Below are 26,445 nucleotides of genomic sequence, written 5' to 3' on the forward strand. Positions count from 1 at the left end.
TGTCTTCCAATGTCATGTGCTAATGCTTCATCAAGTCTTAACACTGAATTCAGGCCTGGAGGGTATTAATGAAATTTAGATTCTTCTGGAAATAGCACAGCTCCTACAATGAGAGGCTTTAATGCCACAGAACTAACAGGAGATTGATTACTTCTATAAAACTTATCATATTCTAACAAAAAAAGAAGATTGCTAACTTCATTTCAAGCAGTGGATCAGTATTGTAAATTAATTGTGCCAAGCAAGAGAAGGAGGCACAGTCACTAATATTGACCACTTAGCACATGACTGATGGTAGAACTCTGCAACAAGCACATTTCCCTCTCTCTCAAGATTTTTCATAGAAGTACACATAGGAAAAGAAAGAGAAAACAATGTCTATTTCTGCTCCTTGTTTTTCCCATGTGGAATGTGTTTGGAGAATTGTTTACCTGGGGTAATTACTTGATTGGATTCTGGTGAGGATTGTTTGAGCCTGATGGCCAATCCAATCCACCTGTGTCTAAACTCTCAAGAACAGGATCACAAGTAGTCAGTAGTTAGATATGGTAGTTAGAAAAGTAGGTATGTAGTTTTAGTATCTTCCTTTATATAGTATATTAATGTATTATAACATAATTATAATAAATCATTCAGCATTCTACACTGATGTTAGACATCATAATTTCTTCCCACTAAGTTCACCTACATTTTACAATAGAACTCTTACATTTCCTAACTCGTTTCTGCATTGTTAATATTTGGCTCAAGTCTCACATTCCATACTTTTTTTGGGAAAAAAAACCCCAGCATTTCACAGGTTTTGCGCTCCATATTTTGTGCTATTCTAAGCGCGACAGGTGAAATTGGTTCAAAATAGGTCACCTGCCTTCGGGGTTTAGCACTTGTGGATTTTGGAGGCAGCCTCTTTCTGACACACAAGGGTTTGATGATCTCACCCATGAGCTCGGAACAGGCTTCTGGCAGGAGTGTCCTGGGCACTGCTTGAGCACTTGGCTGCTTCTCTTTAACCACTTCCTTCCTGGCCCCCACGGCGCCTTGTTCCCTGTGTTTATTTATAGTTCATTCTGCCCCCCAGCTTCTGCTTTTGATGCTGCTCGCACTGAAAATTGAGGGATAACTCAGGTTTCAATCCCCATTTTGAGCCTTTTCTGACTGCCTGCCACTTTTGGGGCGTTTTCCCAGTCCTATCAGAGGAATGTTTTCTGTTGTTCCAACTTGAGTTGCCATTTCTTTGCTTTGAAGGCTTCTGTGTTCCCTCTAGTTGGTTACTTCATGCATTCCTTAGAATTTCTCATCTTGCACGTGTGGGATCACTTTCTAAAAAGTAGCGATTTATCTTGTGAATATACTTTTTGTTTTTTTTTTCTGTGAGACTTGTCTCTTTACAGCTCACATATTTTCACTAATAAATGTCCAATCACTAATAAATGTCCAAAATCCAGGCCTTCTGTGTGCAGAAAGGCTTGCACTGCCCCCAGTGTGGTTGACTGAAGGTGGTGCTTGCCCACACAGTGCCCCCGTTGATTGCTAACCAGCTCTAATTTAGGATGCTCTTGGCTCAGGACTGTTGGAAATCTGTGGGCTGTCATATTTAAAGATGTGTGTGACGCTGATTTGAAAATATTCATGAAGATAATTTTTGATGTTTAGGGTTTTAATATGAAAGATCTCTGCGCTCTAGTCTTAAAATTTGGGATTTTGTAGAAGACCCCAGACACCCCTTCAACTGCAACTCTGCTTTTTACTATCACAAAAGTGAATTTTATGCACCAAATAATTCATTAATGCTCTTCATCTCCTTCCTGCTTTATGTTTTTAAAGTAGAGTATTAGTCCCTGGTTTTTCTGTCCTGTACAGAAATTTCCTGCAGTGCCCGTTGTGATCATTTCTTTGCTTTCTGTGTTGCTCTTCACAGCATTTATAGCTTCACATGCTGCATTAGTAGTTTGGATACGTCTATTTCAGTATTAAAAGTTCCTGATTTTAGCACACAAGCATTATGGGGTTTGCTCATTTTTTTTTTTTTTTTTCTTTCCATCCCAAAAAAAATGTTTCCCAGTGGAGTTGGGCAAAATCCTAAGGATTGAGCTTCCATTGTGGGGCAAAATAAATCAAAAAAGGAAGAAAGGTGACCTGGCTGAGGGTCACTCTCAGGCCAAGAACTTCTCAGCTGAGTTAGCTGGAGCTTTGTACTCAGGTGCCATCTTTGCTCTTCCCCTTCATTTCATGAACTGTTTTCTGACCATTGCTGCCAGAAAGAAAATCTTTGCAGGTCAGAGATAATTAGAAGAGCATATTTAGATAACATCTGGGGCCTTTTTTGTGTTTTGTGGTTTGGGTTTGTTTTGTTTTTTTTTTTTTTCACTTTTTTCTGACTGTAATAGTTTGTCTATGCTCGAGATGTGCTGTTAAAATCTGTACTATTACCTCCTGTTGAAACTTAATCCTGTGGTTAAACCATTTTGTTTTCTGTCATCCAGAGGATGAGATTTTATTGGTAGGAGAGAGTCAATAGTTTGGAGCTGCAGTAACATTTCAGGAATAAGTGACATCACTCTGGTATCAGCTTTCTCAGAGTCTGGCAGTCCTGACAGCTAAGTTGCTTTTCCTCTGGGTCAGGCTTGTGCAGTACTCATTGGGAAACAGCTTCCAAGAGCACAGGGTCGTCCCTCACATCCTTACGTGTGTTTTCTTGTTTGCTTCTGCTAAAGAATTCACGTCTCTGGAGACAGGTGAGTAATTCTTACACATTTTAATGATTGCTTTTCCTAAGACATAAAGCATTTCCTCCCACTTTGGAAAAAAACGCTCTTTTTTAGGTTTTTTTAATCCAGCATTCAATAACTCACAGTACATGCAAAGCAGAATACAACTTTGTTAGCATTCAAGTTAAGATTTTAAGTGGGAGCCTAATTGTGGGTAGAAGTTGTGTTTATTACTTACTGTAACTGTGTCTAACTTCCAAGATTTTTATTTAGACATGCTTGTCTGCTAAATCATATCGTAGACATTAAATGTAGCAGGAATTTGAGATTTTTTTTATTATTATTATTAGGTGTTTTTTATTGTTATTAGGTTTCAGTGCTGAATGGGAAGTACTTTCCAAATAGACACTTGTAAGGTACCTGATTTTAACACACGGCTCATATGGCAGTGTTACTGGATGCCAGGTTTCAAATGTCATTCTGGGGGTTGTGGATGTTTGTGGAGGGCACAAAACAGAAATCCAGGTACATTTGCAGTCAGTGTATATATCTGTGTGTACATCACCTGCAAAGCTGGCTGTTTATTTCTGTAGGGATGTCGTACATTGAGCTGCAAAATCTGTCAGCATAAAAATCATTTCGGAAAAAAACACCAGCCAACCCACAGAACAGTATCTGGTTGTAGCTTAGGATTCAAGTAATTGAAAAACACTTCAGGTTCCACTTCATGGTAACTGTTGTCTCTTCATAGGAGAAATAATAAAATACATGTCTCCTTTTCTCCTCCCTGGCAGTTAAATGTCTAATTGTAAAAGTGCTGCAGTCCTGTGGCACTTGGAACTCTTGTCAGTTTCCAATTTTGAGAAGGTTTTTATTTTTTATAGCTAGAAAATAACAGCACATGTATCTCCAGAGAGGCATTTAGCAAGGGAAGCCCAGGGTTTTGCTGTGTCAGTTTGGTTTTGCTTTCTTTTGGTGTTCCTTTAAGGATGACAAGCCTTGATGGATGAATACATGCAAAAAAAATGTCTTATTCATCTGTTTGAAGATTCTGGGGAATACTGCAGCTCATCTCAGTAAAAGTTAGGTATTGATTTTCATCAGGAAATAATTCCAGACTGAATTTGGATGGTCTGAATCAGAGCTGTGGGTGGATGTAATACATCAGCTTCCAGAAACCTGTGCTTTGGGTAATTTCATTAATGCAGCAACTGGCAATTCTTGTGGTACAGCAGTGTGGTGGTGATATATTGCAGATGAAGAATTGATGTAATATTTATGATTTACATGATTTAGAAGATGACTGTTAGCATTGAAGTTCCTTTGTAGCTCTGGCTCCTCATGTAGGTGGTTTGGCTCCCAACCCAGAACTAAAAACAATGAGCTGTGGGAAAAGCTTTTTAAATTCTGTTGTCGTGAATAGAAAAACTATTTTCTCTGTCATTTTAGTTCCCAAATAAATTCTAATGTTGAATTTAGATAAATTATAATGTTTCATTTTAGTGAGATGTTTATCTTACCAAATTGGTGCCTTTTTTTTTTTCTCTTAAAGCTTGATAAGTTAAATTTTAATGTGACTTTTATCACTGGTTTGTTTTGTTGGTTTTTTTTTTTTTTTTAAAGTGTGATTTGAGCTTAGCCATAATAGGTTTTATGGGCAGTTATATCAAACTGTCTTCAAAGATGTTTAAAGTGCACTGTGCTTTTTGATATATTGAATGTACTATTAGATGGAAATAAATACAGAGGCTATGCACAAAAATGAGGTGCTGCTAGCATTTTAGGTTTGGAATTGTAGAGATTGAATGGCACAAATAGCTGTTGTGCTGTTCTGTTGACAGGAATTTAGGATTGTGCATAAACTTATAATTTGCTGCTTTGCTTTAGCAAAAAAAAAAACCCCATGCAGCTATACATTTAAGTTAATCAGTTAAGCACATAATAATGTGCTTAAATTCTTTCCAGAAAAGAAAAGGGAATGGAATGAGGGGCCTTTCTTAAGTATAGGTCTAGAAATGCTTACTGCATATGTTAGCTGGGTCATGGCTGCTAATATGAAGCTTTCTGGGTTTGTTGGTTAACTGACTGGAGCCATAGTTAGTGTGGAATTTTCCAGTTACTTTTTCCAGCCCATAGCTTGTAAGTTTCCCATTTTCTTGTAGGATTTGGGTTGTTGTTTGGTGGGAGTTTTTTTGGGTTTTTTTGGTTTTTGTTTTTGTTTGGGGTTGGTTTTTTTTTTGTTTTTTTTTTTTTTTGTTTTTTTTTGTTTGGGGGGGGTTTGGTTTTATGTGTTGTTGTTTTTTTTTTCCTTTTTTTTTTTTTTAAGGAGAAAAGGATACAGTTTAAATAGGAGCAAGTTTTTTTGAACCTTAAAGTATATCTTCATTTAAATGTGTGGCTACCTAACATAAGCTAGAAGAGGAATATATTGATATATTTAAAGCTGTGTGTCACTGAGCTACATGACTGAAAGAAACTTCTGACTTTGCTTCTAAGCTGAGCCAGGTGTATCAGGCTGCCTATTTTACTGTGGTTCTTCTGCTATTGAAACTCCTGTTTTATCTAAATAAACATGATCCCTGCTGGAGCACCAGGTGTGAACATTCAGTGTCACCTGCAGATTCCCTTAGCTAGCCATAGGAACAAATTTTTTTTGCAGTAAACAAGTGAAAGCTGTCATGCAGACAAAAATTTTCAAAAGCTTAAAGTGTGGTGTTTATTTTGGGAGGTGGAGAGAGGAAGGGAAAAATTTCTGATTTCACCTGAACAGTGAAGTAGTTTAGAGCCATGATCATGTCATGGAACAAATTCTTTACCTCAAAATACCTTCTGCCTAATGAGGAAAAATATGAACAACATTCGTGGCAGGGCACTGTTGCTTGTTCATACTTGCTTTTGGGGAAGCTGATGAATTCATTGCTTGAACTTAACATTTTTTTTTTTTTATTTTCCTCATACATTGATCTGTATTCACTTTCTGGAATGTTCTTTCTTGCAAAACACTGAAAACACTTATTTTGTGAAGACCATGTTTGCTTTTATAACATAACATACTATGAAATCAAGCTTGGCATTAAAGCATTAAAAACTTTAGTAATGAGGCAATTGCCAGTGATTCTAGGGTTGGAGCTCTCCAGACAAAACTGAAAATAAATTTTATCTGACGTTGTTTGACCCATGTGTATTTTGGCTTCTGCATTTTCTGCTCCTTTAAAATGCATGAAGTAGGCTGAATTGTTTGGTTTGGGTGGTTTTGCCTTAATCATCTCCAGGAAAAGGGCATGAGGAGGAAGGAGACCATGGCAAACGTGTTTTGCTGACTTGTCATTGGCAGAGCATCCTCAAAATCCCTGCCTGAGGCAGGCATGGATCAGGAGCATGTTGGGTGTTGGCACACCATAGAAACAGCAGGCATGGGGAAACCTCCCAGCCCCAGGCACCAGTCTGGCCAAACTCCCTAAATTCCTACTCCATGCAGGACTTCTTCAAGTGACAGTTTGTTTTCAACAAGCAAAACTTACTTTAGTCCCCATTCTTCATGGAATTGCTGGTGAACTGATGTATTTTTTTTTCCTCTCCCAGCCTTCTTCTGTTACAATTCATTGCTTTATGAATTTATGCAAATTGCATAGGAGGAGAATAATATTTAAAAATACCTTTGAGGGCTCTGTCTTCGAGGGACTCTTTTATTGTGATGTCCACCATTAAAAAGTAACATTGTTGTCCATCCAGCTCTAGCCAGTAGCCTGTTCTAGAGATTTCATTGCCACTTTCATCAGAGCAGGATGCACAAAACCAGGCTGATAAGGAGTTAAACAGAGTCTGTGATTCCTGTTCCATGAGCTGTGTGGTGCCTGGAGCTCCAGTGGGCACCAGGAATCTGGGTTTAAAGCAAAGAAACAAATAAATGCTGGTATTTTTCAGCCAGGAATGGCCAGGGGTATTGGGTTTTTTCCTCTTTGTGCCAATTCTAAAGTGTTGTGCTACTCCAAACCTTCTGGCCATAAATACATCTCCAAACTTGCCAGGCTTTGGAGTTAGGGAGGGGAGTGCACAGATAGAGAGGCTGGATCCCCATAAAGAATGCAAGGAGATTTGGCATGCCAGAAGAAAACCATTCAGAAACAATTGAATGTCAGAAGGTACATAACAGGTAGAACTGTACAGAGTAGCTGGAGAGCTGTAAAAATTCTGCATAGCAGTTACCTAATAGATCTGGAACATCTCTAAAGTTGATTCTGCAAAGAGTCTATAAGGTGAGAGATACTGTAAAAACCAATTTCTTTACAAATCCTCTGTTTTACAGTCTTGAAATGTAGCCTAAAATCTGCTTTCCTGATACAATGTGTAATCCAGAAAGAAAAAATGGTGGGGGAAGGAGTTTTCACTTCTGGGTTTCATATGAATAGTCCCTGCCTTGCAAATCTCTTCCTTATGTTCATGTTCTCTACTGGTAAGAGGAGAATTGAGTAATACTCCATATGGTAGACAGCAGTTCATTTGACTTCTTTGGATACGATTTTACTAGTCCTTTAAAAGTGTTTCCAGAGCCAGATTTAACAGAAGGAAAACTTAAACAAGTTCCTAAAAAAGTCAATAAAAAATAATGTTCCCACCCAGTACAGAGGGTGGTTTTCCCTGGGGTTTTCTTTCCCGTTTTAAAATCACATGAAATGACTGACATTGAGTGTGATCCCAGTGTTCTTCTGTCCCTGGCCCCTTGCTCTGACACAAATGAAATAAACTGATCTTCACTTCCCATAAGGTGTTTCTCAATGAACTACGTCTTCACCAGGATGTTTTTCATTACCATATAGTTACACTCTTAGAAATGTCAGGTACAGATGAACTGCTGTCACATTAAAAACACTTAAAACACCTTAAAAACACATTAAAAAATCACTTTTGCCTGCTTGAGACTGAAGATGTTCTTACACAATAGTCAGCTGTTGCCAAAAAAGCCAGTTCCGTGTCACTTTGCTGTACCCTGAGCTTGAAAAAACCACCTGAGAAAGAAAAACAGCTCCCAGATCCTGGCTGTCGCTGAGGTATGAGTTTAATGGAAGGTCATTGGAGGCATCCTGTCTGTTCAAGAGGTGTTGTCCTGTAGTTTTCTCTGCTGCTGCAGTTTAACCTTGGAAAGCACAACCTGGTGTGCCATTTGCTGAAGCAGAATGTGTTGCTGGGTCAGCAAAAGTCTTTAATAAATGTTAATTGTTATTTCCGTTGTGTTGTGAGATAAGGATGCAGTTGTGAGATGTAAAACTAGGGGACTACTGAATTACAAAGTGTTTTGCTGGGTATTTTTCCTGCAGAGCTGTCAAATGTGCTGACAGTTCTCTTTGTAAATAAACTGTGGTTGTTCCTCTGCATTTGTGAAGTAAAAGGATAATGCAGATCAATCTGTCTAGGTGTTGAAATCGAAGATGTGAAAATACAAGGGGAGGCAGCCAAGAAATACTTTTTGTCAAATGGAAATTTCTGGACTTCTAGAGCCAACAGTTTGATTATATGAGACCAACAGGCATCAAAGTGATTGACAGTCTGCATATAAGCTGTGGGTGGCAGATGTAAACTCTTGATCAGATGGGGCTCTAAAACTTCGTCTGGTAAATTGAATGATGATATATCCTGCTGCCTAAATGCTGTTTTTCTTGTGATACTTACTTTGGCCAAATCACCTTTTAAAATACCTGACTGTGTACATGAAGCACGTTCTAAAAAGCAAATCTTGTAGTGTAATGTATTTATGATAGCACTTTAAATAATTGATTTGTGTTTACCCATTGTATACATTTTTGTTCTTAATTTTAAAAGGCTAAATTACTTTAATTAGAGAGAAAGTGTTACTCTTCATCTGCTCTGCTTCCTTACCTGATAGTGAGTATTGGTGTTGATGCCTCTTCAACCATCTGTCTAAATTGTGGTTTATATTTATTTTACAAGAAACTTGGCATTGAGATGGGAAGAAGTAAAACATTACTTAAGGAAATAGGATTTAATCTTTTAGTGTATTCAGGTTGACTTGCTTTTTTTTTTGCTATTTGTTAGGTAGACTGGTTCTAAAAATCAATTCATTTTCTCACAATAACTTTTATTGTGGATATTTTGTATATGGGAGCACCCTTTTAACTGCTTTTCTTTAGTATGTTTTTTTTTAACTAAGTATGCATTTAAAATGAAATAAAAGAGGGGATGTGTGGCCTCTCTGCAGTTAGATCAGTTCTTGAAGTTCCCCCACAAGCCTGATTGGCATCCACACCTCTAAATTAAAATACATTCTATCTGCACCAGGATTGTTAGTCTGGTTTAGGAGCAAATGAGCATTAGGTGTGGGTGTTTCAGGAAAACAGTGTAGGGTCTATTTTAAAGGATGTGAGGGTTCCTAGAAAATCCTGAGATAATTTCTGATCTGCATGTGACCTCAAACGAATCCCCAAACCGATTTTACCTCTTGCTGATGTTTTAATCTTTTGGAGACTTGTAGAACAACTTGCTGCTACTCTTCTAAGGCAATAATGTTATTATTTTTCTGAGATGATCAGCACCTGAAGCTGCACCCAAATGAACTGAAAGGAAGGAGAGCTGTGCGAGGCTCAGCTGCACCCTGGGACCTTGGGGATGACAAGTGACACGTTTGGTGTTCCAGTTCAGTGCCACACTTTGTACCCCGTGTGTCTCTGGGCTTGAACTCCACGTCACAGGCAATGAATATTTTTTAATAGAGTTTGTACTCTTTTGTCTGAGATGAATGCAGGCCCACACATGGTGTAAGCTTCAATTAATTATCCTCTGGGGTCTGCTGCACATATTTGCATATGCTCTTTCAGTGGACCACCAAGATTATTCAATTAAATCCTCACAATGGCTTTAAGAAGGCCAGTGATTAAAGCCTTAGTGATGACTGTTCATTTATAAAATAATTATTTTTGTAAATTTCAATCTCGGTGCTTATTTCTTCCAAATTAGGATCTATTGGGAGGGACAGCTTGAAATGCAGGATGTCTGAATAGGTACCACAGTCACAACTGATAGACAAGTGGGTGCACCAACATTTCAGCTACTTTCTTCTGTCAGATTGCTAAAAGAAAGATTTCTAATCATTTTCCAGATGACAATGACGTGGCAGAAGTTTGCCAGACCATTTTTCTCTCTCAGCAGTCTTAGGAAAGGTCTAGTTCTGACCTGATGTATACTGATATAAGTGCTTTATAAGCATGGTTTTCTTCTAAAACTTCTGCTGAGTTACTAATAGAAATGTGGTTTTATTTAATGAAAATGGCTGTTTACCAGAGGTGTGATTGTGTGGTGACTATGCCAATTCCCAGGTATCTGAAATGATCAAGAAATGGAAGTTGTGTAGCTGTCTGGAAACAGTACAATGTTGTTACACTTCTGTATAACCTTGGCTAAGATGATTAAAGGATTGGTGTGATTTACACAATCTTAAGAAAACACCAAGTGCAAAAAAACCAAAGCAACCCACCATTCATACAAAAAAAAACCCAAAAAGCAAACACACCTGAGTAATGATAAATACTACCAAATAAGAGAAAGAGAAAAATGTCACCAAAGGTAGAAAACTTAAGAGAAATAAGATATTTAACTACTTCTGTTAATGAATATTGGTTTTTTTGATCCCATTGTGCGTAAGAGAGATTTGCAAAGCAACACTGTGGTTTTACCAAGAGTCTTTTGAAATTCTGCTGTTAAATTTGAGGTAGTAATTCACTGAAATTATACATATTTTTCTGTTTTTATGGATCTGTTGGATTTGTAACTCAATAAATTCAGGAGCTTTTTTACGGTTCTGTAGGGGGAGTTTGTTGAACAAATGCACAACTGTTTCCACATCAGTAAACTGCTTAAATTGTCTGCATTCACTTTTCATATAAGTATCTTCAGCATTTTTTTCAAAATACAATTATTGAAAAACATGTTAAAATTGCTAAGAGGAATTGCTATTAAAGTTGTTTTCTCTTGTAAAATATCTCTAATTTTCCTACAGTGAAATGGAAGCATAAGTCAGAGCTGCCTTTTGAATTCCTACTTCTCTTTCTCATGCTTGCTCAAGAGCACATCTCACTTAGGCTTTTAATAAATGAAATAGGCCAAGGCTTGCATAACTGAGCTTAGTGGTATGTGGTGAAGATAATTTTCTGTCTAGTGAACTTTGAAAACAGTAAAAGTTGCTATGTAGCTATAAAAGCATTTGCTAAAAGTTTCTACTGAATTTGATGCTTGTAGTTGTAGAGGGGGTGACTAAGACAGCTCAATTATCTCTAATTTGCTTGGTGTGATGAATTTCTTCTGGTAGTGTTGTACAGTTGTGCTCATGCATTCTGTGTTCATTTGTAAATTCAAGTCAGGTTTATCTCTTGTTCTGAAAATCTCTAATACTGTATGTGTAAGAAAACACCAATTAGTGGTTTCTAGTTAACCCCTATTAATGAAATGTCCCAATTTATTAGTGCTAATCTGAGTGGTCTAACTCCAGCAGCAAAGACAGCTTTTTCTTTGTTTTCAAACAGGGCTTTTTTGTTTGGGTTTTTTTTTGGGGGGCATTTTTGTTTGTTTGTTTTCGGGGTTTTTTTTTTTTTGGTTGGTGGGTTGTTTTTGGTTTTGTGGGTTTTTCTTAACTGAATGTGGGTTTTTGTTGCCCTCTCTACAAGTTAGCTTTTACTACTTCTACCCTCTCTACCTCTTCAGGAGAGGCTGCAGTGTCTCTCCTGCATCAGGGAAGCAAGATTTTGGAAAACATCAGCTGATCAGACATCTGCTGTCAGTCTTCAGGGAATGCCAGGCTGGGTCAGGCTGGAAGGCACCACAGTGGGCATCTGGTCCCACCTCCCTGCCCAGGCAGGGTCGTCCCAGAGCACACAGCATTGTGTCCAGATGGTTCTGGAAGTTCTCCAGTGAGGGGGATGACCTCCCTGGGCAATCCTGTTCCAGTTCTTCCTCGTGTTCAGGTGGAACCTGGGCATCAGTTCCTGCCCATTCCTCTTGTCCCACCATTACTGGACCTTGCAGTCCGTCCTCTGAAGGCAGGGACAGACAGGGGTGAGGTCCCTTCTCAGGGCTGAGCAGCTCCAGCTCCCTCAGCCTTTCCTCCTGAGAGATGCTCCAGTCCCCCCACCATCCCCGAAGCCCTCACTGGATCCCCTCCAGGAGCTCCGTGTCCCTTTTGTCCTGAGGAGCCCAGAACTGGACACAGCACTCCAGGTATGGCCCCACCAGGGCTGAGAAGAGGAGGGTGACATTTGCTTCCTTCCAGTCCTCACCTCAGAGATGATGATGAGTGTCCTGTCATCAGCAGGGAGAGGCAGCAGCAGCCAGACTGGAGAATCCAGTGGTTGCTTCTGCTCCACAAACCACCTGCTGGACCATGCTGCTGAAAACCCTGGCTCTCTCTAGAAAACACATTGTGGGGTTTCACTTCAGAATTGTTAACTCTAGTTCTTGGAATCTCTCCAGGGAGTTAACCTTTGAAGGATCCTTGGATTTCAAGAGGCTTACACACAGTTCTGCCTTCTAAAACCCACCTCACTGTTCTCCTAAATAAAATGAAATAAAATGAGGTTAACCTCAGATAGCAAACAGTGTGTTAGGTGTTTTTGCTACAGAGCAATGCTTACAGAATTTAAAATTTTCTTCATCTGCAGTGCCGCTGTCAAGGTACTGTATTAGACCCTGTGCCCAGGGCTTAAAATGTAATGAAGTGTTGCATAAATTGATGACACATGGCAGGTACAGCTCACAAATTACCACAATGGCTTTGTGGCCCTTACTGAGTGTCAGTATTTTACAAATTCCCAGATATGTTACCTGCAGAATGAAAGACACCTCCCACAAAGCTCTGGGAACCCTGAAAACAAACTTTTTCTGACAATGGAGTGTTTGATTAGAAAGAGGAGTTTTTTTAGTAACACCTTCTCAATCTGTAATAGAGTGCATGCTATTTTAGCAAGTATTTCATCCTAGCATTTTGAAAGAGGTTTTTTTTTAATGTTTGCTCTTGCTTACATAAATTTAGTTTTATGTTGGAAATACGAAATGAGAGCATGTTAATCATACCTGCTCAAGTGAGAAAAGGCTGTTTTCATATGAATATTGTTACTGGAATGTGAGTGTGGGTTTAGAATGGTCCCATTGAGAGGAAGGTTCATAATTTCGGGGCAGCAGTGCTTAATCTTTTGGAAAATAAAAATAAAAGCTGGAGTGCAGTCAGTTGTGTAGAAATGTCCAGATGCTTTTCACTACAGCAGCAGCAAAGATACCAAAGCTGCTATAACTGTAACTGAGGAGGGCTTAAAAGGAAAGTCTTACAGAACTGGCAGGTTGCCTGAAAAAATACACTCAGAGCATCCCAGAAAAAATGGTGGCAGCAGTAACTACACTTCAGGTGCTGCATTGTCTGGCAAGAAAATGAGTAGAATTTTGCCTGCACCTTCCCCAAAAGCGTGTGCACGCACAAAGGGTGAGAAACACTCTGTTCTTAGCAGCGTATGGGATGTGTTACAGGTCTGTCAGCACTTTGGCACTGGCTGTCTCTTCACCCCCACTTTTGCTGGGGCTCCCTGATGTTAAGTTTGCCACACTCAGATGTTTTCCCTGCGGAGCCATGCAGCCCCGTTTCCAAAGCCGTTGTTGAAAAACCTCAATTGAAAAAAGGCTCGTATAATTCTGGGGTATGATAGCGCTGGCAAAAAAGTGCTTGCATTTGCTGTTTGCTGTGAAATGTGGCATTACAGATTCAGTAAAATAGAAGTGGCAGTAAAGCCACAGACCACATCCTTGCTTGCAGTTGTGTAGGGACTGCATTTACTTAAATTTTTCCAGGTTCAGACAACTCTTAGGTAACTGTAACTGTATTTATTGCTGTTAAAAATGAGATACTCTTATGCTACAAAGCAAGCACACAAGGTAGAGATAGTTGATTTTATTCACCCCCATCTCCCCAGCCCAGCTGAGGAATGAAGGGCTTCATTCATAGAAGCCAAAAAAAATCTGCCCTAGACTTGTCTTATGTTTGTTTCCAGTTGAACCTTACCTTTAAATATCAGTGCAGAAATTCAGCATTAATGCAGTGAGAATGATGTTATTGCTCTGGTAATCTTGGTCTTCTTGCCTTATTTGTCATCTTTTCAAGTATTTGGTCATAAAAAATGCATAGAACTGCTTCTCAGAAGAAATATCTCTCAGCATATTTGTGCTATATAGGGATTGTGTGTATCCATAATAGAGATTATCAGTCTGATAATATAGATTATAATAGAGGTTGCCAGTCTGTGGATTTTAAGACTTAGAATAAATGTTAGGAAGCAGATATTTGGTGTAGCATTCTTCTGGAACGTGTTCTTCAGTGCTCATTTGTCAAAAGGAACAGTGTGTCTAAATTTAAGATGTGGAGGCCTCTTAAAAGTTGTGTCCTGGTTTGTGATTTTGTTTGTATTCAGCCTTTGCTTTGATGGCCACATAGACAATAAGCAAATGAGAAGGCCTTAGCACTGAGGAACACATAAATAAAGGCTACAAAGAAAGGGCATGAGAGAAGCTTTGAAGTGGCATCTAGTTTTAATTTGAGTGGGAGAAAACCAGATGTGTCTTTGGGAGTTCTGGCCCAGCTCTTTTTTTTTTAAGAGGATAGGGAGCTCAACCAAATCATTCAATGGAGAGACCCCAAACCAACAGTTTCCACCCTGGCACTTTGATCTTTGTTACCACTTCTGAGTGCACTGCTCTGTCCCAGAGGAAAAATGGTCTAACCCTTCATTTTAACTGTGTGCATCATCCTGTACAACTGGATTGCATATCTCCTTTTTCCATTCCAACTGCAGTTATCTGAGTTAATTTCCTATGCAATACACTGACAGATGATAAGTGACTTCAAAATAGCAAAACTGATCAGAATTTTGATTTGGCTGACGTCTGTAATGTGTGTTAGAACAAAACATTAGTACACAGCATTTTGGGTCAGCAGTCCTGAAAACAAAAGATAGAAAACAAAGAAACCTGCTTGTGTAGGACTTCTGTTGGCAAGCTCTGCACCTGGAATGATGTGCTTAGTTGCTGCTTACAAATAGAATAATATCTCTGAATGATATATTTGAGGGCTTTTTTTTTTTTTTTTTTTCAGTAGTCCTTGGATCACATTAGACCAACAAAAAGATTGCTGTTGACTGTACATTTAGTGAGTAGATTAAAACTACACAACAAAGTTGTTGTTTTTTTTTTAACATGTTCTAGAAAATAAGTAAAATAATCCTGTCTTCTGAAGAGATTTAGAGTCTCAAAGGATGGAAAGGAGAAAGAGAGTAGATAAGAAGGCAAATAACATGAGTCAAATTCAAGGTTACTGTCATTTCTAACCTGAACAGGATAAATCTGGGGGTTTTGTCCATGTGCTGCTTTATAAATGATGCCAAAGCTTGCAGCTTTCAGAGGAAAGGATTGGAAAAGAGAAGTTTGAAAATTCTGGAGAAAAGGGTTCAAGTTAAGTTGGTGCTGTTTGGTTAGTGCCAGTTGTCTTGAACTGAGATATCTAAAAATTGACCTTCTACCCAGGTGAGGATATTTTGTAGGGTTATGTGTTTACACATTTATTGTTGGTTTGGTTAATTCGATTTTGATGCTCGCATGGCAGGTATAAAACCACTACTGGAATCAAGCACAGAATGTTATCTTGATACATGCAAGAATTATGCTTTATTTTGCATTGAATTGCTTCTCTCATGTCACCTTAGTGTCGATTTCTGGAGCCCAGCACATTCCAGTAGCAAATATGAATAAGGAATAGTTTGTGCCACAGACCAAGTCTGGAGAACATGCTCATGAGCAGTAATGAAATGCACAGGGAATTTTTTCCTGTCTTTCTCTCTAGTGTTCAGCATGCCATTAATACAGATCCTAAAATAGTTAGGGCCTTTAGAAAAAGTGCAGAAGACTTTGTGTGTGGTTATCCTGTGTTCTCAAAACATGGGAAAAACTGGAAGGAGAAGGAAGAGGGTGGACCTCTGCATGAGTGAAAAGTAGTACACTGGCTTCTAGCTGGCTGTGTCAAAGTGAATCATCATAAATCCACATAATAAAGTACAGACATATAAATATGCAGGGTTAAAACTCTGAATTACACACTGGACTTGGTATGAAGTTGAAATCAGAGTTCTCAGTAAAAAAATTAGGTTTTTGCTTTATTTCCCCTGAGATTTATTGGTGATGTATAGATTATTGTAGTATAATAAATGAAATTCTGTGTTTATGTGTGTAGCCAGAAGTTTATGGATAACTGAACAACTGTCTAGATTGGATGTTGAAGATTGTGAATATCAAACTGTAGCTTGGTTTGAATAAAACTCTGTTCTCTGCAAGACAGAGTTTGAAACAAATGCCTTAACCTGCTGTTATGTGGGAGGGTTATGACAATAATTATCAAGCTTCACTACACCTTGCACAAGTATTTTGAGGAGCCTTGTCAAAATACCAGGTAAATTACTGCCAAAAATGCACTAATTAGATGAGTAATGAAAAAGTTTTCAAATGGAAGCATTTAAAATCTGTTCATCCAGTTAGACATATTTACAGTCATCACTCTTAATTGCACAAGCTCAATTTCCAAGCTGAGATTTCACTTGTGTCTAAACTGAAGGGAAAGAAAAACCTGTTTTCTCTTTGCCTTGAAGGGAAAAAAAGCCTCTTTTCCCTCTGCTTTATCCTTTTAGAAGGAAGTGCCTATTCAGCTCTCAAAGGAAAGTGCTGTGCAGTCCTCAGGAGCGTGGTTCATGTCTGTGATATGTTTTTGCCTTTTTTATGTAATCTTAACTACCTCCTATACATCTCAGCATCTGTGTGACTAGTGAGGAAAACTTTGTTTTGTTCAAGGATTTTTTTGGAATGCTAGCTTGATGTATGACTCAAACCTGGAGCAAAATACTCTTTGAGTCTTGCTTCCTCTGCTCTCCTCTCCCACTTTTCTGCCCTGTCCCTTCTTTCCCTCCTGGATTTGTGTGGTTTCCCCACTGCAGCCCTTGGGTGTGGCCTCTTCTGTGTCAGCAGTGAGGTGCACTCACACAAAACATGGGATGTACCTCCTCCTGGGTGGACCTGAGAGTTTCTGATCCCTGAGCAGAAGTCCTGATCCACTTATTTCCACATTTATGGGTGTCAGCTGGCAGTCACCTGCCAAGGTTTAATGCAAATACGAAGGCAAAATTTTGGCAAAGCGTTTTGGCCAGCTCATCTCCATGGTGTGTTTTTGGTTTGTTTTTTTTTTTTTTTCACTTTGATGTGAGAGTTTCTGGAATGTCAGAGGGGGTAAAAAAGGGTTTTGGAAGGGAAGAAAAAGAGGACTAACAAAATGAAAAAGAAAAACAAAAAAAAAAAAAAAAAAAAAAAAAACAAAAAAAAAAAAACCCCAAAAAAACCAAACAAAAAAAAAAACCACCCAGCCAAAGACACCTGGATGCTTCCTCAGGAACGTTTTGAATCTGAATTCTTTTTAATCTGGGCTGATTCCTTGAGAGGCATTGTATGACCAGGGCAATTAGAAGTGGCACAGACTGTCCTCGGAGTGTCTCTTTCCTGTCTCCCCGTTGTAATTGATATATTTCTGCAACAACAGATCCTTCAGGGGCTAAACTTAGAAATCTGCTGAACTTAGAGCAAAGATAAAGCACTGGCAATTGCCAGCTCATCAGTTAAGCTCTGTGACATAGTCTCTCCATTTAGGCTATAGCAGGTTTCTAAAATTCCAGTAGAGGAAGTGCAGAGAATTGGGCTGTTCTTCTAATCTTGCACTCTAGGTTTATGAAAGCTTTTCCATTCATTCACCATGAAAGTAGTGTGGGTTTTTTATTAGACTTCTGTTGAGAGGCAGCTTTTAATCAATAATGCTCTATAATTGCAAATTGTTATGATCCAAAGAATTTTATTTTAAAAGTGGAGAATATTAAGATAGTTGTTAAATTCAGGTTGTTAAATTTACGAAGCAGGAAGGGTGGAAAGTGTGACATTCATGAGGTGAGCTGTGCTTTGTGGTTTTGAAAGTTCAGGTGGTTAAATGTGTAGGCAGTAAAAGAAGTAGGTGCTGAGGATGAAGTGACTCTGGAGATCATCTAGTGCAAGCCTTGTGCCAAGGCAGGGCCACCTAGAGCAGGAGACACAGGGTGGTGGCCAGGCAGGCTTTGAATCTCTCCAGAGGAGGCTCCACAGCCTCTCTGGGCAGCCTGTTCCAGTGCTCAGTGCTTTTTGCTCACATTCAGGTGGAGCTGGCTGTCTTTCAGCTGGTGCCCCTTGCCCTGGGCTCTTGGCACTCACCCTTCAGCTCTGTGGATGCACTGATAAGATCCCCCTCAATCATCTTTTCTCCAGGCTAAACAGGCCCAGCTTTCCCAGCCTTTCCTCCCAGGAGAGATGCTCATCATCCCCATGACCCTCACTGAACCTTCTCCAGCAGTTCCTTGTCCTTCTTGAGCTGAGGAGCCCAGAACAGCCTTCCCTTTCTCCTCTTCTCTTCAGAAGCTGCAGGACTCAAGCCCAGACATTTCTTTCCTGTGTGGCAGCAGCTGATAGTTGTTGAATTTGGGCAATTTCTTCCAAGCTGTGGGAGCTGCTGTGCTCTATCAGGGTCTGCAGGGGAATGAGATAATGCAAAAGGAGCATTTTTGTGCTGTTGGGGATGAAGCTCAGCCTCCCAGCCACTGGAAGACACTTCTGAGCAGCACCCTGAACTAAAAAGTCAAGTCTGCAAAAGTAGAACTGTGATAGCAACCCCTCGCTCCTACTCCAGTCACTGGGTATTTATCTGCAATATTGGAAATTTTCAACTAGTATCTTCATGTCCTGAGGATGAAGACAATCCTTTTACACTAGTATTTTATCCTTACAGAGCAGTTACATGTCTCATGTCTCATGTTCAACCTCTCCCTGTCCTATTATTCTCCCTGAAACCCTATTAATGAATGCATAAAGCCATAGCTGGAGTGAATTATCGATGTTCATATATGAACTAAAAACACTTTTACTGCTTTTAGAATTCAGAATTGTTGCCAGTGCCAGTGTCTGGCAGTGCCAGTGAAGATTCTTCAATTCTAGTTCTCATCCTTTTTCTTTGTGTATGTGTGTGTGTATATAAATATATGTGTATATATAGACATGCATTTCTGAATGTGTACACTTCTGTTGTTATATGCCATAATGAAATAGTCTTAACTGTTTTCACTAAATTTACATAATTGAGCTGGAAAGTCAAAACTTATTGCCTAATGCTTCTCTTTCTCTCTCTTTCACAGTCATAATGAACGAAAAGTAACCTGCAAACATCCAGTGACAGGACAGCCATCACAGGACAACTGTATTTTTGTTGTGAATGAGCAGTAAGTGCCTTCTGTTTCACTCTGTAAAACACAGATTTTAAATCCCATTAATAATGAAGTAAGATTCAGTGATTACTAGTGGTAGTATTTATCTTTTCCAAATCAGATCAATGTGTAGATAGTTTTACTTGTTTAAATTACTCGAAAGCAAGGATAAATATTTTATACTATTTTTTAAGATATAAACCATAGCTCAAATTAGTTGTATGATAGAAATGCATCACATTTATGCGCTGTATGAATTTCCTCTTGTCACTTTAATTAATTCTGTAATTTTAGTAAACAACCTAGATGCTATATAGCGATCAAATAAACTTCCAGAAAGGGATAAATTTTATAATCACTTAGGGACAACCACAAGCTGTTAATCTGTAATGTTTTGCCTGATAGTTTCTCCTCAACTGATTAGTTCCTTGGCCAGTTGGGACACTTTCTGAATCATAACTGGGATAACTGATAATAACTGGGATTTGCTGTCTTTGCATTAGTTTTGTAGAGCAATACAAGAAGGTGTGCATGGAGCTCATGCCTGACCTCAGGATTTTGTTGGCTCCTGGGTGTCCTGCTCCCCACCACTGCTGCAGCACATTACACGGTGGCTCCAGTGAAAACCATCAGAACTGGCCAAATTTCACCCCTGGGCCTGTTCTCACCCAGGGGGGGCAAAGCCAGAGGGGGCCTTTGGAGAGCATTTCTTCCCATTTCCATCTCACACTCATACCTGTCTTTTTCCCTCCCACCAACACCTGGCGCTAAGAGAGAAATTCTGGTTTTAAGCAACATCTTGAAATTGATCCCTAATAGGATGGAGTTTAAAACACAGTGCAGGTAGTTCTGCGATGAAGTGTGAATTGCTTTCAAACTGGAAAAGTAGGACAGAGGCTGTACAAAGCTACATCTAGGGGTGCTTGCTATTAGCAGTCTGCACACACAGCATGTTCTGGTGCTATTACATATTCTATTTTCAGGACTGCTGCAGCAATGTCATCTGAAGAAAAGAAGGAGCGACCAGTAAGCATGATATGTGAAGCAACTAACTATAATCTGACATCAGATTATGCTGCTCATCCAATGAGCCCTGTGGGCAGAGTAAGTCTTTACATCCAAATAAATTAGAACTAAAATAATTCAGTTATTCCACAGGGTGCTAGACAGTGCTGTCTGTTAGTATTCCACTGAAAAAGAGAAACAAAGCTTATATATTTTTCAGGGCACTCGACTCCTTCCGCGTTTAATTTGGAAACTGAAGTGTCTCAAACAAATTGTCACTGTAGCTGTAATTTTTATCAGGTATCTCAGAGATCTTATGACTTGCACGTACTTAAATTGACCTTCCTGATCTGTATGAACAGCAAAAACCTGAGTGACTGATGAGGCATCTGGGCCAGCACTTCTGCAGAAATTGCTCCATCACTAACAATTGCCTGGATGTGTCCAGGTAAAACAGAGAGAGTTGGAATTGTCTGCAAGAAGCAGTTGTGAGAGAGGTGGGAGGTGACCCTGTGCTAAACAGCAGGTGACTTTGGGCCAGAAGCAGAAGTCCTGGCTTCCTAGAAAAATTCCTGCTAAATGTTTAGGAGAAACCTAGGGTCACCTTAATTTACTAAGGTTTTACTTCTCCATTCACCCAGGTTCTCAGGAGGTTAAGGTAAATGCCCAGATGTTCTTACCAACTTTTAGGTTTATTGGATAGAGCTGATGAGCCTATTGTGTGCGTATTTTTTTTAATTTTCAGCTTTTTTTGAAAGAGAAGTGCACTTGCTACAAAGTTAAGAAATGCCTTAAGTTTTCTAGGAGACCAAGAAAGCAGCTTTGATCAGTGATGACAGACAAGAGCTGTCATCTCTTCTAGCCAGTAGTTAACAGTTAAACAAGGGGAAAAACCCTGTGCTTTAGCTAGTCACTGGAAATGTTAACCCTGAGAACTGCTTTTTCAGCAAACTAATCCAGCCTGCAAGGGAAAAATAAACTTTGGAATGTGTTCTAACTGAGCAAATTCCTTAATGTCAGAAACTTGGATTGAAATAATTGACTTACCATGCGGTAAGAAACATTGCAAGGTTCCTTCAAGTGCATTTTGGAACCTTTTTGTTGTTTTAAATATCTCATGAGACAGGCAGAATCCTTGACCTACGTTAGAAAACTGTTACTTAATGAGAAAAGTGTCTTAATCTATTAATGTTGCTGGGGGGAAAAATAGAGAGTCACAGATGTATTATGAACAGAAACAAAATCCATCTCAACTTTCATATGATCATGTTTAAGTCCATGCAGGAAAACCAGTTTGAAATACAAAAAAACTAGAAAATCCCCAAACAACAGTAGTAAAAAATAAACTCAAAACCCAGCTAAGCCCTAAAAGAACCAAGCAAGCAAAAAAACCCAAGGTAATTTCTTGTTAGAGTCATAACAGAGGTGTAGAATGCAGTAATTACATAGCTAGTTCTCTCGAAATTCATTTTCTGGTTAATCTCAGGTTAAATATGCAAAATTAATTACAATTTGGGAGCATGTGTCTTACATTCTTCTCACTTTCAAAAGAGAAGATGAAAATGCCATTTAGCCTAGTGCTTGTTTCATAGTCTTAGAGAAGGAAATTGAGATTTCTATGGCCCAGTTACTGTGATTTCTTTTACTTTCATTGATTAATGACACTTTAGTTTCCTGTGGAAATAACATTTTGAAAAAATAGACTGTTGTTCTGCTTTTCATTCCTCCTGTTCTAGTTATTTAAATGCACTTAAAATATGAATATGATTATTGTGGCTGCATGTGTAATTACTGTACATCAGTTCTCAGATGTGCATTTGTCTGAACTAGTGCAGCACCATTTAAAAACTGTTGGTTTTTGGGAGGTGAATGCTGGGAAAGTAGAACCACAGCTAATATCAATCTGCCTTTTCTGGCAGCTATTCAAGGATAATGAGTTGAATCCTTTCTAAAGATGACTATAGATATGGCCCATGGGTTGTGCCTGGATAATAAATGGATTTTCTTTTCTTTTTTTATTCATGTCTTCAAGCAGTAAAGCCTGAAATTCTTAACTTTTGACTATAATATGTAGTTTGTAGTATTGTATATATATGTAATATATAATGTAATATATATATAATCCTATATATAAAATATGTATTTTACATATATATATGTAGTATTATATTAATATAATAGCAGTATTGTGTATTGTAGCACAATAAAACAGGAATAAAATGTTGGTGAGAGAAGTTACAGAGAATTAATTAGAGAGGGGAAGGATGCTTCGTGTTGTTGCCAATCCAATTTTTTTAGGTGGTTTTTGTTTTCAGAGATAACTCATGACCACACCTGATATTGGAAAGTAATGAGGAATGGGAAGAAGCTTGGGATGCAACTAAAGTTTCAGGCAGTTAAGGGGTACAGGAGAAGGCTTTCCTTGCATTTCATGTGAATTGATCCCAGATAGATATGGAACTTGGAGAAGTTGCTCTTTTGTGTCAGAAAGACTCTGGAGTTGCTCCAGAGGCTAATATGAGGTGAGGCAAAAATCAGTCCATGCCCAGTAAAAGTCTTAATTCTAATCTTCCTTTCCCACTGTATACGTGAGAGGGGCCAAATAACAAATCACAGCTCTGTTAAGTGCTGCTTATTTCCTGTTAGCTTGAAGTGTTTCCAGACATGAAGGCACTAGCACAGACCCCTGGCTGTGAAAACCCACAGGCTTCAGATTGCTACAGAAGTATTTATTTTCATCTCTCTGTAGAATGAAGAAATTATTTTTGTGGTTGCCTTTTTTTTTTTTTTTTTCAATCTTGTTTTTCTCCCTGCTGTTAAAATCACTACCTAGACAAACAGGATTGTATGTCATAAATTGCTTTTTAATGTGTTAAAGTCAGTCACATCCCCAGTCACCCTCCACGGTTCAGATCTGCTGCTCTTCATTGCTGTCCTGATTATCAGCAGAATAAGATGAACACATTTTTCTCACAGGAAGTGGAGTGTTAGCCCAGGACAGCTGCTGAGGAGCTCCAGGTGACTCCAGTACAGCTGGGATGTTTCCCAGTGCTCACAAATATTAATCAGTTTGTTAATAGATATTTCAGTTCAGTCCAGCTTTGAATGGCTAGTGTAGGTGTAGCCATTCAGGTCTGCTCAGGATCCAGGTTAGCTGGAAATTTCTGATTAACAGAAACTAGAATTATTATTAGTTGCTGTTAAAATTCATGGGCAAACAGCACAGTGAAGAGGAGGGGTGTGAAGGGCATTCCTGGTGCTCAGAGCTGGATGTTTGCACAGTGTTTTCATGATTTATATTCAGACCAGCCCAGTAGTGCTCCTTGTGCATCTTACATTTCAGTTCTGCCTAAATGGAATCCAGTTTGCTTTATTATGCAAACCAGAGCACCCTAAGAGTGAATGATGGGGAGATTTGCTTCAAGAGCAGCCTCCTGGTCCAAGCCAAAATGCTGAGGCAGAAACCCACCCAGCTCATGGAAAACTGCAGCACTGGAAGGCACCAAAATTGCCTACAAAATCCAGAAGGAAGCATCCTGTTGTTTTGTGGTTTGGAAGATAATGTAAGCCTTGAACACTGGAAACATATTTTTAAACAGAAGTTAAAAGTAACAAAGATACACATTTGTATTCTCTGAGTTTACATGCAGAAAATTTCCTTATTTGCAGGGTTCTCAATCTATGTTTTTTAAATTTACATGCAGTAAATTTAGTGTTAATTAATGACTTCTGTGCTAGTTCTGAAACTGGGAAAGAAGCCTCACATAAACCCTGTGTTTTTCTACCAGCTAAGCAGAGAGAAAAGCCACTTGCAGGGTGATGAAATGTGCAGCCCCAGATGCTGACTGCTCTGTTGTCCAGAGTTCAAAACCCTGCTGGGTGTTTGTTTTTTTCAGTTTTGGAAAACAGTGAATATCACTGGCTGGACATCCTGGCTTCTTTCTCAGCACTGGATTTGTGCAGGGCTCTTCCCACAGGATCTGATGTTGGAGGCATCTGAGTTGCTGGGACTTAGAATGGATCAGATGGTGCCAGGTGTGACTCTGCTTGCTCTGTTACCTTCTGCACCTTCCAGCAAGTGATGATTGCTTGGACCATTCCTTCACTATCCTCTCTTTGCCTTCTCCAGAAGCTGGAGCTGGGCAATATGTCCTGTTTTGTTTTTTTTTTTTTTTTTTTGGGGGGGGGGTTGGGGTTTTTTTGGTTGGTTGGTTGGTGGTTTGTTTTTTTTTTTGGTTTGTTTTTGTTTTTTTTTTTTTTTTGTTTGTTTTTTTTTTTGTTTTTTTGTGCTGTGGGGTAAAAAGTACTTGAAGCCTTCGGTCCTTTTTATTTTTTTTCTCCCATGTCACAGTTTGAGATAATTAGTTATGTATGAGAGACCAGGGATGGCCAGGGATCCCAGGCATAACAAAAGGAGAAGTAATCTAAAGTCTGAGCACTCATAATTAGTTTATATACTCACCTACAGTGTTTCAGTGTCCCAAAATATTCATTGTCTTAAGGTTCAGAGTTTGTTGTGAAGTTAAATCTCTTTATGCAGCGTGTGGCAAACTAATTACAAGTCATCTAAAGTGTTCTCTGTAATAACTAAAAGTAGAAAGCACTTGTGATGCTGCTTTTAGAAGTTTGTATTCACAGTTGGTAGGATTTAACCCATTAAAACTCTCTTGTTAGCTCAGTGAAATTGGAGTCAATATGGGTTTTTATCAGGCCTACCTTAGAGACAGCTGTCTAAATTATCTGAATTTCTTAGACTTGACATAAGTGCATGGTTGTCTTCAGAAGCAGCCTCAATGCATTAGCTATTTTTACAATAGCTAATTGTAAAAATAGAGCACTGGAGCACTCTTGAGGGGTTTTGAACCTTTAGTACCTAATATTAGAGTAGGTGTGAGTGTTAGAAATTATTTCTGATCAAAGTGTTAGCCCAGCTTTTGTGTGATATGCCAATACAGCAGTCATACAGGTTAACAGAGAGAGCTGTAGCTCCCTTTATAACTGGATTTTTATATGTTCTTTGTTATGTATTCCTTTTTCACAGCTGGCTCTCATAATTCTCTTGGCTTCTTAGAAATCTTTGTCCATTTTGCACAGATAGAAATGTGGAAGTTTTTTACTTTTATTCTTAATTAGGCTTTCAGTTGCTTGTTCTGTCATGCTTTTCAGAACTGAGTTAAATTTCTGTATCTCTAGGGAAAATTAAAAGCACTCTTATTTTTATATTCCCTTGTGATTCTTGCAAAAAAGAAATACAAAATGTATTTTGTGTTGTAGACTCTAGGCAGGCACATATAGCTTTTGTAATGTTGTTTGTTTTGTTTTGTTTTTTTTTCTGCCAAGCAGTGTTGTATTCTTCAGTTAAGGGCATCATTGACAAAAGCTGCATATAATTTTAAATCAAGTTCTCAGTTTATGGTTTTTCAGCTACTGTGGGATTCTCTCTGAAGCACGAGTAAAACCCAGCTCAGTTCTGTGATGAGTGCTGAGAGAATTTCCACAGAGAAACCCCACACCTCATTTGCAACAAAACCTGAGTGGTTGTCAAGCATTCCCCCTTTAGGAATTTTGCATAACCTCATGATTAGTCTCAGTAGCAGAGAGAGGGAAGCTGAAACACAGGATTATAATATTGTCTCAATCCAAATGGTGGATTTGAAGCAGAGATGTGAATGCAGCTTTAAAAACTTACTTGAACTTGACATCTTCTGCACAGGAGTGTACTTTGCTCTGTCACATCTCGTGGTGTCTGAGGCACCAATTCTTACAGGATTGAAAACACAAGTAAATGTTCAGCTGGTTTAGTTGCAGAGCAAACTTTCTAAATGTAGGCTGAGAAAAATGAAGTGTGAATTGGCAAAGCACTGCAGGGTTCTTTGTGCCTTTTCCAATTTCCCTTGGTTATTCAAGTAGAAGGATGAAATCTAAAATGCTTTATTTTTCCTACTTCTCTTAATCATAGGTGATCATTGCAAAATTGTAAAAAGTATAAGCAGCAGCTGATATGAGCTCCAGAGTTCCATGGAAAGGTTTCTAAGTAGACTTCAGTGCAAGCAAGTAAAATAATACTGAAATCAACCAAGAGATCACAGAACAAAGAAGGAATACTAAAAAATTAATTTATATTAGGAAAGGGGGAGTTATATCTTGTTGGAATCTGAACAAGTTTTCATGTGTTAGTTCAGTATTGGAAGCAGGAAAGAGTGGGATTTCTTGCCCAGGCAATGTAGTTTTTCATAATTAATAATAGTTCTGTGAGTTCACTTCTCTTCCTACAGCTCAGTAGGCATTCTGCCTGCCTTAGAAGAAGGTCAGATGTGTATTTGGTTGGGTTTTTTTCTTGTTTGAAAAAAATCCCAAAACATCTTCTAGTACTTGTC

General features: G+C 38.8%; 1 protein-coding gene across 6 annotated transcripts in view; it reads left to right on the top strand.

The window, feature by feature from the left end:
• The window catches only part of PLEKHA5 (pleckstrin homology domain containing A5), a 165,195-nt gene that overhangs the window by 74,656 nt on the left and 64,094 nt on the right, over positions 1 to 26,445 (top strand). For all 6 annotated transcript variants that reach the window (XM_053977564.1, XM_053977569.1, XM_053977565.1 and 3 more), the window contains exons 4-5: positions 18,995 to 19,078; positions 20,047 to 20,167. In XM_053977564.1, coding sequence (XP_053833539.1) covers positions 18,995 to 19,078; positions 20,047 to 20,167 — 205 coding nt within the window. The remainder of the gene's footprint in view (positions 1 to 18,994; positions 19,079 to 20,046; positions 20,168 to 26,445) is intronic.

Source organism: Vidua macroura, chromosome 5 (genome assembly GCF_024509145.1).
Source record: "Vidua macroura isolate BioBank_ID:100142 chromosome 5, ASM2450914v1, whole genome shotgun sequence".
NCBI lineage: Eukaryota > Metazoa > Chordata > Aves > Passeriformes > Viduidae > Vidua > Vidua macroura.